We start from the raw sequence: 18,289 nt of genomic DNA on the forward strand, positions 1-18,289 counted from the left end.
CACGATTATATGGAAAAGTGTGCTAAATAACATGTATAGGTCGACAATTTGTTTTTCAATGTAGAAATATTTTCAAGATTGGTAATAAAGAAACAAATGTCCCTGTAATAATACTAAATTTGTAAATTTCTGAACGGATTTCGGTAACGATACGAATTATATAAAACATAGTATTAAATATATTTGTCTCTATAAAACAAAATATTAAAGATATCTTTCTTGTTAATAATGATTATTTCAAGCAAACTGGAAAGTTCATATTTCTTATATATTTCGAAAAAGTAAGTTTTTATTTAAGTCAGCTTTCCTTGTATGGATACAGAGGAGAATAGTTTAAAGAAAAGATAGTTTTACCGGACTGGAAAATGTAGTTCCTCCGGCTACGCAATTATGAACTTGCGAACAACTTCGTTTGAGAAAAAAAAGAGTTTCAAATAATGGATATTCAACACACTAACCCATAAAATGAAATAGCTTTGTTAATCAACAACTTTTATCCGTTGAATTTCTATGCGAACACTCAACTACGTAATCATTCGGATTAAAAACTGTTCCTTCTTTTTCTATTCATCTGCAAGCTAATTGCAAAAATGAACACATCAAAAACGTTTTCAATCTGAAAAAAAGCAAATAGAAAGGGTAACGAAAATTGTTTTTGCAACATTCTACATTTTTAACTTACGGTAAAATAGATAAAAAGAGTAACAACATTTATACACAGCGGTTTACATTTCAAGCATTTGATAAACTAAATGAGAAAAGCAACGTAAATTGTAACAAATCTGCATTCTTATGTTCTAATGAAGCAGATAGAGATTAATAGTATCCAACGCGCGCGTCGCTTGCATAAATACGTATTAACTAAATTAGATAAATTAAAATTTATTTAAGGAATAGTCGCACACCGAACAAATGAAAAAGATAAAAATAAATCTACGTAAAGTTGTATTAAAAGAAAGAAAAATAACTCACCAATCGTTGTTCGATTTCAATTGACCATTGCCTTAGGACATCCGTGAGTTGAATCCCTCAGACAAGGCAATCGACCTTTTCGATTTCTCCATCGGAACTCCGTCTTCCTCGTCTTTCTCAAATCTAACCTGTTCGCCGCTGAAAATGCTTTTTAACGATTCTCTACGATCGTTGATACGTAAAAGTTAAAAACACTTGCGCGTCTCGTAAATTCATTTGACTGCTTTTAGACAGCGATATAATCTTTTACATTGTGCAACACAGAGTACCGAACCTCGTTTCACATGAAAAAGTCATTTTCGGAAAACCAACAGAGAGACAAAAATTCCCTTTTTTCCGTCCGATACGTTCGATAGCGGATGTTTTTCGCTTTTTTTCCCTCTCTTTTATTTTTTCGATAGCTGTTCGAAACCCAAACGATTTATTCCCTTTGAAATTCCGCTCTAATCCTTTTGGTTTCCCGGTATAAGGAATAAATAGCGGCAAGCGATTAAGCACGTCGCAAAGATAACATGCCGCGTATTAATTCCCGACCGAACCCTCCATAACACTTAATCTGATTTATTGATAAAGTTGCGGCTTCACGTTCGCCGTTACCATATCGCCATGCACGCCTTTCATATATTCTATAGTATAATATCGATGATCATGATGTTCGAACATAAGCTTAAACACGTTTCAGCAAACTGTTTTTTAAGCTATCAGTTAATTCGATGGTTCAGTTCGTTTAAATTTAAGATACAGAAAATGTTACGGTGTTCAATCGTGTTCATAAGTATCAAGGGATCTCCTTGTTCTATATAAGATGTGATAATTGGTTTCAATTATTAAGAAAATAATTAATTTTCGCCTCGTGTTAAAAGCTTGAAAAAGTTTGCTTCGGAGAATATATGAATTATTTGATTCAGTTGTCGAGAATGTTTTAATATTTTCCGCCATATTAATGGTTGATACATGAGAAGTATAAAATGAAGAGATGAAAGCGTAATAATTGTTGTATCATTACAAACAAAGAATGTAAATGGAAGAGCTGAAGATGAAATTAAAGTTGAAACGCAAATTTGCTATTTATTAAAAAAGTTTCGGCAAATGATTCCCAGGAGTTTAATTTACTGAAAGTTGCACCATTGAAGTTTTTTTTTTTTAATAACAGAACACTCCATTTTTTGTCGTTGATTTTTATGTAGATACTATAGCGTAATGACCGAAATATCTTTCATAAAAATAAGATATTTTCTTGGCAATGGTACTCCATAACATTTTCAGTTTGTTCAAATTATAAATCATATTAGAAAAAATAAGATTTTTTGTTCACCTTCGTATCTATAAGAAATCACATAAGAAAAAGAAGAAAGAAGAACAAACTTAACCAAAATACTGTTTCGAGAAAGTGCACTAAAATACTCATAAACAATTAAATGCCTTTTAATATTTACAGGATCTTTATTTCGGTAAGTGAACGAAGTATGACAGCTTACAACGTTTTCGATCGAGGATGTGTGCGTAACTGAGAGCCTCGTATTACATCGTTACGTGTAACATTAATCAACCTCTCATCTAATCGTCAACCCAATTAACTGTGTCTTATATTTTATCCACAGCATTTATGTCTCACGTGTACATCCGCATATATTCTCCTTAATTATACGTAATACCTTACGAACTATGCACTCCGCACCATTTCCACCCCGATTCGCGTTTCGCATTTCGACGCGACTTTCAAAAAAGTCCGAAGAATACGCTATTCATTCCCAAATCTTCAACGTTGTTCTATAACATTTCTTTCTCTTTTATACGTCTCACATGCTATAATTATCAATGAAAACACCGTGAAACGAGATGAAAAATATAATAGTATCTTCGTAAACGTAGTAACAAACGAATTCTAGGAGGACGTTGGATATACACTTTTGGAAATCGATCGATCGAGAGCGAACGAGTTTGCCTGTAATTATATAAAGTGGCCTAAAGAGTAAAATTAATGTTCGCTCGGAAGGCTAACATAAAGATTAATACAGAAGATAACATATTAGAAATACAGTAAAAGAATGCATTCTTAGCCTTTCGTGTAGAATGATGAGGCAACAAAGGGAAAATATACTTAATATACAAAAGCTTAGAAAGGAAATATTTCTTGCAGAAGCGTTTCTCGACAAAAATTAGGCTACTTTCATAATCACAAGCATAAGTTAGTACTTCTCTAGCTGAGAAAAGTTCTCTCTTCAGAGTATTACAAATAACATGTACATTTTGTCATCGAGCACTTGTGAATGCAGCAATATATTCGACAAAATGGATCTTTTTTTCTTCTTAAAAACGGATTGATTTAAACGATGGTCCTAATAATTTATACGATGCTGGAATTAAAATCCCTATTGTCTAATAATTGTCTGAATGGATATGTAAAGGTCCAAATTCGCTTACAATTCTTATCATAGAATAACTATCTGTTTTGTTTGAAATTGTTTTTTGAGATTGAAAATGGTTGCATTCATAAGTCCTCGAAAGAGTGACTAAACGCTCCGTCAGAATTGAACGTTGAATGAAATCACGAGATTAATTGTAGCGTCGTGATTCTGTGCATACACTGGCTATCGTATAACTTATATCGCTAAACACGTTTAAGATAGGGGTTTCGGTAATGTTCATACATTTTTAGTCCCACGTTTAGGCGACGTACAAGCTTTCCGATAAAAGTCATTATTCATTTTCATGCGTATACTTCAGAAAATAAAAAACAATACATGAGCTTAATTATTCAATTTCACTCTTCAACTATAAAAATCAGCACTTGATATCCTATAATTATTCTTAACTAAGGAAAAAGAAGAACAACCACACCGGTCTTTCCCATATAAAATTAATTACCAGTTAATAGAAAATTAATAACTTTTATCGACAGCTCTCCGAACGTCCGGAATCAAACGACGATCTAATACAGCACCGAGAAACACCCACCATGGTTCACCTATGAAGTTTTCGCTTACCTACACGTATTTACACACTGCATGCACGTCTATATAGACACTCTTATCGTTTACAAATATCAAAAGGATTCGCCTGATCTCTCCGTTTCGCGGGACTTCGGTTCATCCCTCGTCCATTTCTCGAGCCATTCAGCCCCTCGCGGTTCGCCTTTAGGGCTTCCTTTCAACCGGCACCTCAGACAAAGGTTCAAAGACGAGCCACGAGGACGTTCGCAGAAAATAGAGTAAATTTCCGGGACGACGTTGTCGAGGATGATTACGGAGCAAAGGGAAATTGTCTTTCGATCGCCTGTGTTAATCGTACCGAATGAAAACCATGAACTATGCGGAGAAAACAATGCCGTTGTATTAACTATATGTTTAGGATAGATTGTTGAAAATTTATTCAATTTACGTTTGACGTTTGAATAAATAGGCAATTTAATATCTTATTATTGGAACTTTTTACTAGAAATAAAGTATTTTAATCTTGATTTTAAATTGCAAGTAAAGGGAAGTCTGGTTATAAAGAGTTAACTCTGTTCTTAGTAGAAAGATATTTCAGATAATTACAGTTTACCAATGGACAGTTAATTAACGAATGAATTGAATCTCTCTGCATGTTTCAGCCACGTTTATGACCTGCAGTATCTTCACCGGTATTCAGGCTGTATCAAGAATGTTCGATACGACACGACATATTAAACTTGAGGAATGTTTAAAGTTTTTCTCGGGCACCGGAAACGAATTCATCGAGTTCAATTTACTTTCTCGTCTGCTTTTTGATTGCCCTCCGTTTCCTCCCTGCTCTACAGCTTCCCATTTTCAAACGAAACATCCTTTTAAAATATTTACTCTGCAGCTAAGGGGTTGTTAACCCTTTGTACTGAACTGTCGCTGTATAGTGACACTGACAAATGATATGAAAATTATTTCTTACATAAGTATAAGTAACGATATATCTGATATGTCTACGTCTATATATCTAATTTGGTATAAACAATATCTGATTATATATGCAGTAATTAAGATTATAAAAATAACATTCAAAATCGGTATTAGATGTTAACAAATATACACAAAAAATGTTTTATAAATTCATGTAATGATCGGCAATGTTCAAATAGAAACTTTCTGAGCGTTTAATTAACCATTCTATTACAAAGATTATATACGTATTTAATAAACAGATGGTTTTACAAACGTACATTTCACATCCACGAAATGGTATTAATGTTTCTGTTATTTTGTGTATCACGTATTAACTAAATACACCGAATATAAAATATTTGAAACATTACGATCATTCCACTCTAATAAACTCCGTCGCAACCTGCGCATTATCCCCATATCTCTTCATTACCAATTTTGAATAGTTAACAGCGTACAATGTATAAAAATCTACGATGCAATCTACGGGAGGCTGAGACACCCCCTTGCTCGATCAAACTCAGCCTTCGTTCAATCAAACAAAGAACTCCGCTAATTTTCTTCGCTTTCATCACAGAATTTCAATTTCCCTTTGTTCCGCAATGAATCTACGTAGAACGTCGTGCTACGAAACGAAGGCAGCGATCGACGAAAACCCGCAAACCGCCACCGTAACCAAACTGAACCTCAGACCTTAATTCACTCGCTATCCCGCTGGGTGGAACAGCTTGAAAATAATTTCGTACCTCGTGCAGGATTCGTCGACCTTCTCCCTTCTAAGTAGCGTAACGACGATCGATCAACCGGTGCGAAGAAAAGGGTGTAAGAGCCGCGTTGACGATCGTTCACTACCCGTGATGATAGTAGATCTTGTCCTTGCAATTGCACGTGGCACCGCAGAACTTTCGTCGTTCGCGGCCCTCTTTCGTGTTCGTCTCGCAGACCCAGTTACGAAACGTCCTGACCAATTCGGCGCAGTTCGACCAAAGATCGTTGTAGTAGCAGGCGTTTGTGCACAGCTTGTTGTACGAACAGTGGTCCTTGCACATGCTACACGGCTTGCCCGCCACGTAAGGACGGCTAAGTTGACCTTTGTAATTGCCGCTGCAAGTAGAAAGAATTGTGAGCCATTAACATGGTTTTTTTATGCACATGTACATCGTTTGTTATAATCGTCTTTGTCTAAGGCTGCTATGAAACGTTTGAGAGTGAGATGATGTGGAATTTGGTGGAGGATTAATGAAACATGTATTTATCCGATATGAAGAATACAGGAAAGAAACACAATCTTTTGTTTTAATGTCGCTTTATGATTAAAAAGCAATGTTTCAATACGAAATAGTTAAAAATAGAAATATCTTTCAATATTTTAGAACAAAGAACAATTTTAAATTATGAGATAATCTAAACAGTCTAATAGCCTAAATCGAATAAAAGGATATTGTGATACTGGATTTAAGTGCTGCCGTGTAAATGGAAAATGTGATTTATCGTCTTTTCCCTCTGCTCAGCCTCTTCGCAGTTGCACAATCAGTTACAAGGCACTCCGCATATCGGTATCAACTTTCTGCTAAGTAATTACAATGATCTTTCCCAAAAGGGAAACATCCGTTTCCGCAACCACGAAACAACTTTTCACTGAATAATTTTTCTCTAAACAACCGTTCGATTTTATACAACCATCATAGCTGTATTTCGACCAGAAAGAATAATTTTGCCCGGCTGCAATCAGAGCGCAACTTTCTTTCATCTCCAAGAACACGACAAAAGGCTCTCTAGCTCGCTCATTTCTCCCCATCAATTTCACCCCATCCCCGTGGCAAATGCTTGCCTAATAACTCCGCGTTTACCCGCTTCGACTCGCCTGCCTGGCACTCTCTTCCTCCAGCAATCTTTCCTTCAACTTTACTTTCAGACAATTAAGCCGTGACGTTTCACGACGTTTCATGATTGCAGTTCGCGAACGTCTCCAGCAACTTTCTCTACCCGTCAGACTCTACGTTTTCCAGCGACAAACAGCCTGAGGAATGAGCTCGAGCCAATCCTCGCGACCAAGTCACGATTAATTTACATTTGGAGTATTTTTCGCACCCGGTCACCGCGATCGTCGCCGCGCCGTTTCGAATTCAAATGTCCCGTCACGAAATTCATCACGAAACCGCGCCGGAAAGTAAAAAGTAATACTGTCCCCCGTCACAGCTCTTTATCTACTACCCGATCGAGGGAAGATCGCGGACATCGTATTAGATCATCACGAATTAGAAGAATTAAAAATCTCTGTAAGGAAAGATCGCGTAGAACGGGTTTATTGGATAAATGCTAGAAATCGAGGCAACGAATAGTTTCGTCGTTCCTGAAGGATTTTGTTTCTAATTTAATACGTTTAGCAATTACAGTGTTAAAGCAGGCTTTTTGTTTGCGTCGGTTTGATATCATTGGATTGTGGACTTATATATTTAAGTTCATTTGTATTCATGTACCTGTCTTGTAATTAATGAGATTTTTAATTACTGCGGTCTTCAAGATTTTATATTATGCCATCGTTCTTGTTTCAATATAGTAAAAGAGATTTTAATATTATAGAAGTAACTTTAGTAAAATTGGAAAATAAATCGTGAATATCGGTAACAACTGCATCATATTTTCCTGAAACTGACGAACGCAGTAGAGTCGATCAAAGTTCAAATTAGACTACATCAGCTATCATAGTTGCCTAAGGTTTGAAAATATTTACCGTGTCCTCGCCAAGAAAATATTAACAAGAAACGCGACGTAAAATTTATTCTTGTTTATTTTGCTTTGCGTGCAAGAATTACGTTCAAAGAGTAGAGAGAATAATTTCTGGCTCGATTAATACAACTGACGCGTTAATACTGGTTTTTGTGTAAGTGGTTTGAAAATTAATTTCTTAAAACGCGGCTGACAAATTGTACAAGTTATCGGCCGTAATTTTCAAAAGAATAATCGTCCACTTTATGCGGCTGTTGCGTAAAGAACTCGAGAAACTTTCCTGAAACACGATCCAAGGGGAATAGAATTAATTTCGAAAATGTGCTCTTGCGTCACGACGTCTCAGAGCATTACTCCGGGATATTATTCCAGAATACTACGATGTAGCACACTATACCGTACAATAACAGAAACACATATTTCTATAACAACAACAACAAAATATTCGTTGTAAAATGATGAAGCAGATAAGGAATAAAGTAATTATTAAGGAAGCATGCAATATGTTTAGAATAGAACAGTTTAATGTCTATAATATGCAGGAATTTTTATTGAATTGCTCGAGTTCCAAGAATATTTATAGAGCTTACCGAGAGATAGAATTTTTAGAATTGAAAAGCATACATGCAAAAAATTGGGAACGGTTTATCGAAAATATTCTTCTTGAAATAGTAAACACTTGGTTGAATCGGATTAATTAAAAAAACCAATCGAATAGCACAGATTGAATGGATTCTGGAAATTCTACGACCAAATTGCAGGAGCAGGTGCCTTAAATATCGCTGTATTTAATTTTAAACTTGTTAAAAATTTAATTTCGTTGACTGTTCGTCGAGTGGTTGAAAAATTAACGATTTTACGATTTTCGGGTTTAAAAATCTTATTGTAGAGTTTTATGATCTTTCATGATCATCTTCTATGTGAACAATAACGAATAGACAGAGAGGAATAATAGAAACAATGTCCAAGGTGTTAAACAACGTGGTATTCTGATGAAGCGATCGTGAAGAAGTTTATAGAGGGTGGTCAAAAAGTGGCTACATGCACGAGACGTGGGAGAAGTGGGTCAGACGTCAAGTAGTCTTCTTCAGAGAAGACGTGCTCCTTTTGTCGACAAAAAGCAACACCAGATACACGAAATGTAACGTACACTTCGTGATTCAACTTCTTTTTATCTTCCCTCTTCTTTTTCACAAGCATGCACGCAATTTAGTTATACCCTCTCATTGCACATTCGCATTTTCCACGTTTTTTAATTGTGCTACATTTCGTCGTTATAATCCATTTTCAATATTTGTTCGTTTCATAGGACACGCTCCTTTTAGGAAAATGACTTATAATATTGAAAATAACGAAATATCTAAATTGGGTAAACAAAACAATTCATAATTATTGGAATATCTAGTCGTACCAGGTAAGGTGTGATAATTAATTTAACATTATAGTAAAATAAAATTATTTTGATTTATCATCGTATAAATTTTCTCGCTTACAGGCCGTTTACCCAACATGATAAATATATCTTAGAATGTAATCGCTCAAAACACAGAGCTTAAGGCGAATTATGCGCCGCGTGAGCGCGATTTGCCGGCAAGATTGCAAGCCTGTCATGATTATGACGATGCAAATGAAACCGTGATACTCTTTACATAGAGGGTTACGTTGCAACTGTTTCGCGAGTGCTCGCACAGTAACTCGCAGAATATGACTGATGAAACACTGATAAAAGACTCTGACATAAGATGAATGACTATTGTACGAATCGTCAGATTCGTCGAACAGATAGCGTGTTACGTTAATATGAAATCCAACGTTCGTACACACAAGTTTAATCTCTTATAGCAAATAAGTATCTATAATTACGTTACATATGACGACATTTAAGACGTGAAATTTATAGTACCTACTATTCACAACCTTCTGAAAGTTAGATTTCTTTACAATCCATCGACCTCATAAACACCGCCAGTTTTCCTCTTTGATTCCCTCTTCGCTATCTTATTTTCTATCCCTTTAATTCCTTTGTAATTACCTTTCTTTATTTATCCTTCCGGGCAGTCCTAACGCGCGTACACTGGTAATATTTCCTTGGCGCGATGCACCAACAACGAGAAAAGAAAGGAAGAAGGAAGGGAAAGAGACGAAGCCGAGAGAATTTAAATTACGCGCGTCGAGCGCCGTCATAAATTCGTTTCTCGACCGCAATTTTCCGGATTATGCCCGTGGCCTTCCGCCGCGGTACCAGGCAAACTTTTCGATTACAATGAGCCACCATCATAAATTCCTGGCACAGGAAGCAGCTGCGACTACCTACACGCGGTAATTCCCTGTGATACTTGCGACCACACGTGGCGAAGACAACTCTGTTACGTTCGTTTTTCACCAATTGACGGCGTGTGAAAAATTCATTAATATGTGTATTTGAGAACTCTTTAACTCGCCTTAATTCAGCTTCAAACGTTTCTCAACATTTCACCAAATCAACGTTAGAAGTTAAGTTTCACGATTGAATATATTCCGCTCGAACAAACTTGATTTCTTCCTTTTGTCTTAAAATCTTACTACTTATCTACTATCTTATTATATAAAAAATTACAAATTTCTGTCCTACATTGCTCTGCCGGTCTATTACTCAGAGAAAGAAAACTTAGTTTTTCAAACGAATTCAAGCAACCTCGTGCCTTAACACGCTTTTGAAAATATCCCTCTGAAGTCGGCAAAATTAAATAAGACGCTTGGAAAGGAAATCATAATAGCCAGTCGGTCGCGTTTTCGAAACGACTAAACCACAGAACCGAGAAAAATGAAACGAAAACAGTGAAACGAGAGCGCGCACAGAACACGGCAACTGCGAGAAGCTTGAAGAGAATACACGCAAAGGTACTTCAGCTTTGTTACCGCTCCGTATTGTATTCCTTTTGCTGTTCGCTTTATAGGCGCTTTTTTGTTCCTTGACAAGTGGCTCTCTTGTAGGCACCTTTACACCAAACGCGATAGAACCAAGTTCGACGTGTACTTAAAATTCTAACCAATCCCGGTACTCAAATTTCGCATCATAGAAATCTGATATTATGGGGAATACATACAAAGCTGTATACTTAAAGTTCTAGGTCTATAGTTTTGTAACTTGTGAAACAAATTATTAGAATATCCTGTAACAATCGTTCCGAGATTGGTAATAAAACATTATTTTCTAATGCCATTTCTCGGTGCATCTCACTCCATTAAAATGAATGAAATAATTTTCACCAACTTTTTTTATACAAATATTCCACTGTGATACTGCTCGAATGTAGTCGACCGACTTTCGAGCCTATAGAACAAAAAATTTGTGAAATTTCAAGGTATCTTATTTTCAAATTGTCAGCAATTGTTTACTCACCTTGGAGCATAGTTGCACACATACATGAAAAAGTCCTTGCCGAGTGGACCTTTGCCACCAGTGCAATGACTCACGCCACAGCCTACTAAATGTGTGGTGGCCCACACGATTTGAGTGTAATGGCCGATTTTGCGATAATCGTTGACTTCTTCGTTGCCGTATTTGAAATCTTTATATTCCATGTACCACATTCTGATAGCGAAATTCCTGAAAATGAAAGGACGATTGATTAATCGGCAAATTTACATTAACATTTTCCTTTTACTTTCGCCACCATTGTACAATTCTATTCGGGCTGAAACGCCGTTTCTTCTTCACTTTGTACACTGAAAGAAGCGAGGAGCGTTCGAAAGGCCTTTCAATCCAAAAGAAGAGAATCAAGTCAATTAAAAACACGACAGACTCGGTCGAATGGTTTCATTGGAATTGCCGACGCCAAAGGAGGACGTGGAAGTGACATCGGCGACAATTGTTCACTGAACGTCAACAGGTGGGTCTCTAAGGAAACCAGCGAGTACGAAAGCAAGTTATCGTTAGGCAGAAGTAGAACAATGCTGGTGAATCGTAACTTCGAATCAGACTAGGAACTTTCGTGCCTCAACAATAACAGCTTTTTCTACTGGGAGTCTACGGTCTTCCGCGTATTTATAGGCTTATTCACGCGAGGCTACTGAATAATGTATTACCTATTTTTAGAAAAGAATTTCTTACATTGAAACTTTGTAGGAAGTAGCAAATAGAATTTTATTTATACGCGGCTCAAAGCTATAAGAAAGAGATTGTAACGAGAAGAGGTTTTATTGTATGAAACAGGAGATTACTTTCCGTTGCCATCGGCAATTCCAATGATTGAAACATTCGTTAAAGAAATGCAGAGATACAAATAATGAGTATAAAAATATGTAAATCTTGTTGCAAGTGAATTAATTACGGTAAATTACAAGATACACTGAATCACTGTACATTGTGATTAATGCTGCACGAAAGAAATCAAACAATTTCATTTTTATAAATTATTACTACGTAAAACAATATATATAATACAATTTACATAAATTATATAACAAATATACGATTTATACAATACATAATGACGTAACGTATGATTGATATTTAAAATGTTTCAAATTTATGATACTGCCTGATATTGTATTACGAATAAGTTGAATAAAATTGCGATTTTTATGTAGCATGACAAATGAGAAAAATAAGGAATTTAATTTTATTAAATTACATATCATAGTAGCGAAGGGATGCAAAAATATGCGCAATTTTAGCAGTAGTATGAACATAGCCCTTGGCGAATTTTAACTCTGAATCGGCTCATGCGTTTCCGTCTGGCCTATGGTTCCCTTTTCTACTGAAACTTCGAGTGCTTTGTTACGTTTGTTAAACGAATTGCAGAGTGCATTTTGAAGCGCTAGACGCTAATAACTCTTTCCGAAGGAAAGTCATTTGTTTTCAAATTACATAAATTATCTCGGTGGCAAGCAATGTTTTAAGTTGCATTGATTGCATTAGTCAAATTGGTAGTAATCATTTAAACAATTTGATTTCCCCTATTTTATCCTTCGGTCATTTTTCTTAAATTTCACTACGAACTTTTCGAATAATCCAATAGCCCAAAAAATCCAAAGTAAAATGTAATTCTAAAAATTAGCAAATACTTTCGGCTATATCAAGATACTCAAATATTCTAGTCCAGAAAAAAATCAAGTTTCCTCGATAAATTCTAATACTCTAATGTGTTAGTCAAACACTGTAACTCCCTTCGCTCGAAACTTGAAATAATAATATTACACGAGTAAATCCTTTGGTAGTAACAATGATAGTTAGCGACTTAATTGAAAGGTATCGATGTGGCAATTATACGGAAATAAGGATCCGCCTTTGTCTGCGTTCTGTGGTGCACTCTACTCGAAATTCTATGCCCTGTGCGCCAGAATTCTGCGGTTATTGGAGCACCACGGGGACAATCATCCCCTGCAGCGAGAATATCTTCCTCTGGGGCACGAATACATTATGCGTACAATCCACGAAAGATCTTTTGAAGTAAATTTGAATAATAAAGAATTTTAAGCCCTTACAGGGATGAAAGGTTTGTAGATGTTAGAATAAGATACGCTCGCTGCGAAATACATACATAGCTTAGCTCCTTTTGCATGATTTTGTAAATGCGAAAATTTGGAAATTTCATGAAGCAATAAGAGAATCAGATTCAAATAGAAATATTCATAACATATTTATATTCGCTTCTTTCTGATTTAGAAAAATAGATTGGTGGATGTTAGTTAAACGTTAAACGTACTTTCTGATACATTTTAATCCTAAATCATCCGAAACTTTCTTGTCTGAATAATAACGGGCTTTTCTATTGAACGCACCGCGATCTTCGGCGTCTTCAAACGAAGTTTGGAATAAATTCGAAGGCACAAGACGTTACTGTATCACTTTCCCACAGAAATTTAATTATTTTAAGACTATGAAGTAACGCAATGCTTAGAATATTTCCATGAATTTCATCAAGTCTATTGTTCTGCTCGAAGAACGTCGAGGATTAGATTAAGCTGATACGACTTTGATTGCCCATTGTATGCAGGAATATGTAATCTTACTTGAAAATTTTTAAACTCACCATAGCGTCCTTCTCGTTGTAATGAAGATATTTTGCCCACTCGACCCGAAATCATCCAAATATCGGCCGGTTGCATTGTCATGTACCAAACCGAGGCATCGATTAGCCCATTTCTGTGCAGCTTTACCCAAACCTGGATGCCACTTCTGAAACAATATAATATTTCCTGGTCATATTACGTATCATATACTCCTGTTCATAATTATCAGAGATTCGTCGTTAGAGACACTTATAATAAAATAAGAAACATTTATAGTAAATGAATAAATACAATAAATAAATTTAGGAAATGAAAATCTTTAAAAATTGTCACTTGATTTGTAAACTAAAAAACCAGCGAAGAGCCATCTCCTCAATTGTTAAAATTCCTTAATCAATTTTCGATGTATTTACGTTATATCTAGAAAACAGCAGTAAGCACGAGAAATATAAAAAAGTCATTGCCCGGCTATTTTTAAAGATGAAAATCCTTTTAAAGCACAATCTCAAATGGCCTCATAACCAGCACGATCCCTTCACATCCACTTCGCGATACAATCTCCACAGAAATTTATCGAAGAACCCCTCCGTAGGTTCCCTCCATGAAACGAAAGCGACTGTAACCAAGTGGCACTTCGTTTATTCGAAGCCCGTTAATTTTCACCCCGGTATCGCTTTAACGCGAGAGCGATCCGAGTTTCCTCATAAAAATTTATAACTCGCCACGACCTTACGATAGTCGCGTCCGGCCATCGAACCGCGGCGTTAAGCACTTTTACGCGAACGTCTCGAAGAGGGAAGGACTTTTCTGTACGAGCCCCGCGAATTTGCCAGCCCCGTTTTTCACGTGAAGATTAGAACGATACCGTGGCATCGTGAATGCATCGTCGTGTCGGCATCGTAACGAACCGCTCGTAAACGAGAGTTTATTAAGATGTACTATTTATTAGAGGAACGCGGATATGTTTACGTAGGTACTAGTGGCATTAGGCACTGTGTGAACTCTTCGAGATGAAATCTTACGCCTCAGTTACTATATTAAATATCAAGCAATAGTTTATTACTTTATTTAAATTTCGTGAAATTATAAAATCTAGGAGGAAGAAATAGCGATGAAATAGTATCAAAGGAATCCTTGAAACTACATTTCATGGCGACAATATTAAAAAGCAGAATTTGATAATGTAAAATGATCGCAGAAATTACAAATAAAATGTCATGCTGGTGTATAAATTAAAAATTCAGAAAATTTCCGTGAAACTTAACTTTCTTTCTGATTAAGCGTGTGGTAAACGCAAATAAAAAAATCATCCAATTTTGTTCCGTTGAAATTTTACAGAGCTTTTGCAGAATACAATTAGTTCAATTATCTTACGTCCGTGTAGTTGAAACAATTACAGAACATCGCGAGCAGGATGCGTTAATGGAATGAAGCCTGCATTTAACAAATGAAATCCAACTTTGAAATAAAGCAGTCTGTGTAATTTGTATTAAACAGAAATTCCAGATAAATCTGCATATTCCTGCAACGAATTCGTAGAACGAGTTAGAGTGAATTGTAATTTATAAAATTAGTTTCGTTACTCGGCAAAGATATCGTTTTCCCCTTACATACTTTCTTATAGTTAAGGAAATGGATCCGTTTTTCACTGGCGTTTTTGACATGAAATGATATTAAGCTTTCTGTAGATGTTTTTTAACGTAATCCTCATCGAACCAAAAGTGTGAAATCCATCTATGAATGAATGAAATTATACTTTTGCAATTATCATTCAAACGGTAATTAACGCCGAAATGTTGTGACAAGAATCTTATTGTAATTGTAAAATAATAATTAGTTACAACACTGTACTAATTATTTTCAACAAGAAATATCTTGGAAAAATCTTGTACAGGAGTTCCAACAAATCTGTAATTACTTATATGAATTCTTTCTTCTTTAGGATGCGTGAACACTCTTGGCCACTGTTTCACTTCATCTTTGGCTATTATACTACAATTATTTTTGTCATAAACTGACATTTAATATAAATTAGCACAGTTCTATGTCAGAAACTAGTACCACAGAAGAGTAAATTTAGCTTTAGCTCGTAAGAAATATAAAAATTATACAAAAATTACTGCAATAAATTATTAAAAGTGTTAAATTACAATAAACATTCAAGAGTTATTAAATTTGATTCAATTATAATAGAACAATCATTTTTCACAACATCGGGTAAGATCGTTCGACCAACCAATCGGAACATTGTCAAGAGTATGTCACCGGGTATACATGTAAAGTGGTCATTTTCATTTCTATTTCCGTACCGTGAATATCGAAAACAAATTTTGTTTTACTTACTAACAATTTAGTTATTTATTTAATATTACATTTAAAAAAGTGATTAGTAGCATTAAAGTGATTTAAGTGATTATGTTACGATAGAAAAATCATTTCTTATGACATCAGCAAAAATCGTTAATGTGTATACATCAATTTACGTGCAGTCTGATACACATAGACTTGAAAATATACCATTTATATAAAACACTTGTGCCACTAATTTAAAACAACTCTATTGCTAATTTATAAATATATGTCATTAATTTCAGACAATTATTCCATTAATTTGTGACAATTTACTATTAATTAAAAACAAATATTCCATTAATTTTTAACAATTATATCATTAATTTATAGTAAAATGCTATTAATTTGAAAAAATTAAATTAATGATTTATTTTATTTCATCTACTATTCATTAAAGCCTTGAAATCTTTTACATGATATTTTATTTCTATTTCATTCTAGTTTTTAATGTTAAATACTTTACTTAATTTTTCATTTCACTACTTCATATAAAATCAGTGCAATGCACTAGCAGTGCAAAATGTACCCATTGATTGACTATGGAATTTAACTCTTCGTGTCCGCTCAAGGCCAAAGAATTAAACCATTTTCATGGATTTGAGGAAGCAACTGTAATGAAATCAAGGACCACGAAATCTCGCCATCCAATCATGCATGTACTATTGGTAAGCCGCATGGTTTGCTTCCTTTGGCGATGAATTCCAATCTTCAAATATGATTATTTGAGCTCAGATACGGGTTTAATACGAATTCTATCAATATGTATACACTTCAATAACTAAGAACATAAAATATATCTTTATTGAAAGATATTTAAAATGCATCTCTATGCTCGTGTACAAACCTAACAGAGTGATGTACAGATTTTATTTTTGTCTTAATGATTTTCGACTTATTGTCATAATCTATAGCATTCTCTGCTTTTGAAAACATAATTGATAAAATTATTTGAGAACCAAATATGATGCAGTTAAATGTCCTGAACAATTTCCTACATATTGTACCCTATTCCCTTTAACAAATTAGATATTATATTATAATTAATAATAAGATATAATATTGCGTATGAATGATCTATATTTTATGAATAGATACTAACTTGTAAGATATATTTTGATAATAACCTTTACTCTCGCTCGCACACTTATAGATATACTCATATTAAAATCACGTACAGCACTAATTAATAAATTTCAATACCAATTATTTCTTTACTATCCAATAGTTTTACATCTTTTGCTCTCGATAACATGAATGACAATTACTCGTGAACCAAGTATAATACAAGCATATTTAAGAACCTTTTACGTAATCTATTTATCGTCTATTCATAAATCTATTCACGAATCCATTTCCTTCTCTCCAATTATACATTAAATTGAAACAAATAAAATCTAGTGCAATTTAGGATAAGATATTTTATAGATAGATATTTTATAGATATTTTATAGATAAATATTTTATAGATAGATATTTTATCAATAAATAGAATTATCAATTTATGATATGTAATGAGATCCGAGAATATTTGCCTCCCCGTGGTGGGTCCCAGTAATTAGTAACGTTTTCCAAACATTAATATCTCGAAATACTATTGTAAATATTAGACAGTTAATATAATATTAACTTTAATATTACAGGCATATTACCATTTGTAAAACGATACACATATTAATATTTCCGAGTATTACTATCAGAAAAACGATATCAACCTAGCAACTACTTTAATACATTCCAACCTAGGTTATCAAAAATTCCTTTCGGAGTTTCATGATCTAAACTGGACTGGTACTAGCCGCGGGGGCATCGTGGGACGTCCTGGGATCCCGTGGACCGCCGTAGGACGCCGTGATATATCTCGAGAACATCGTGGAACGAGCGCGTTTTAGCTTTAACGAATTATAAGATACTTACGTTAAGCCGATCGCAACCCCATTATGTACAATGACGCTTGTCGAACTCGCAACGAAAAATAAAAATCTATTTTCTTTCGCCCCTCTCGCTGATTACATAACACAAATTGTTCTCGAGATTTATTGGCTCGGTATCGTTCATCTATTGCATTCCTTCTATCTATTGCACAGCGTACTCGTTCGCGCGTCGGTCAACGTGTACTTGAGATTCCCTTGTATTCGTAAGTCGGCCAAAGGACACCTTTGTTTTAGTGACTGCTCGATAACTGTTCGCTCATTGCGTCGAGTCGCGAGGGTTATCGTTGAGCCGATGGTACTCGCAAAGTCCAGTCAAGGATATGCGACTCTGCCCAATTGGTACTTCGGTACTCAGACAGGGTTAGAATCTGTAATTTGATGTACTTCGTAATCTTGTTCGGCGAGTCCCTC

General features: G+C 35.1%; 1 protein-coding gene across 4 annotated transcripts in view; it reads right to left on the minus strand.

Annotated features, from left to right (window-relative positions):
* Window positions 1–2,393: 2,393 nt before the first annotated feature.
* The window catches only part of LOC100749748 (cysteine-rich secretory protein 2-like), a 94,797-nt gene continuing 78,901 nt past the window's right edge, over window positions 2,394–18,289 (minus strand). For all 4 annotated transcript variants that reach the window (XM_012394825.3, XM_024364528.2, XM_003486092.4 and 1 more), the window contains 3 exons: window positions 13,616–13,761; window positions 10,981–11,187; window positions 2,394–5,972 (listed from right to left, as the gene is read on the minus strand). In XM_012394825.3, the coding sequence (XP_012250248.1) occupies window positions 5,717–5,972; window positions 10,981–11,187; window positions 13,616–13,761 (609 nt within the window). In that variant the 3' untranslated portion in view covers window positions 2,394–5,716. The remainder of the gene's footprint in view (window positions 5,973–10,980; window positions 11,188–13,615; window positions 13,762–18,289) is intronic.

Source organism: Bombus impatiens, unplaced genomic scaffold, assembly GCF_000188095.3.
Source record: "Bombus impatiens unplaced genomic scaffold, BIMP_2.2 scf_0099, whole genome shotgun sequence".
In the NCBI taxonomy this organism is placed as follows: Eukaryota; Metazoa; Arthropoda; class Insecta; order Hymenoptera; family Apidae; genus Bombus; species Bombus impatiens.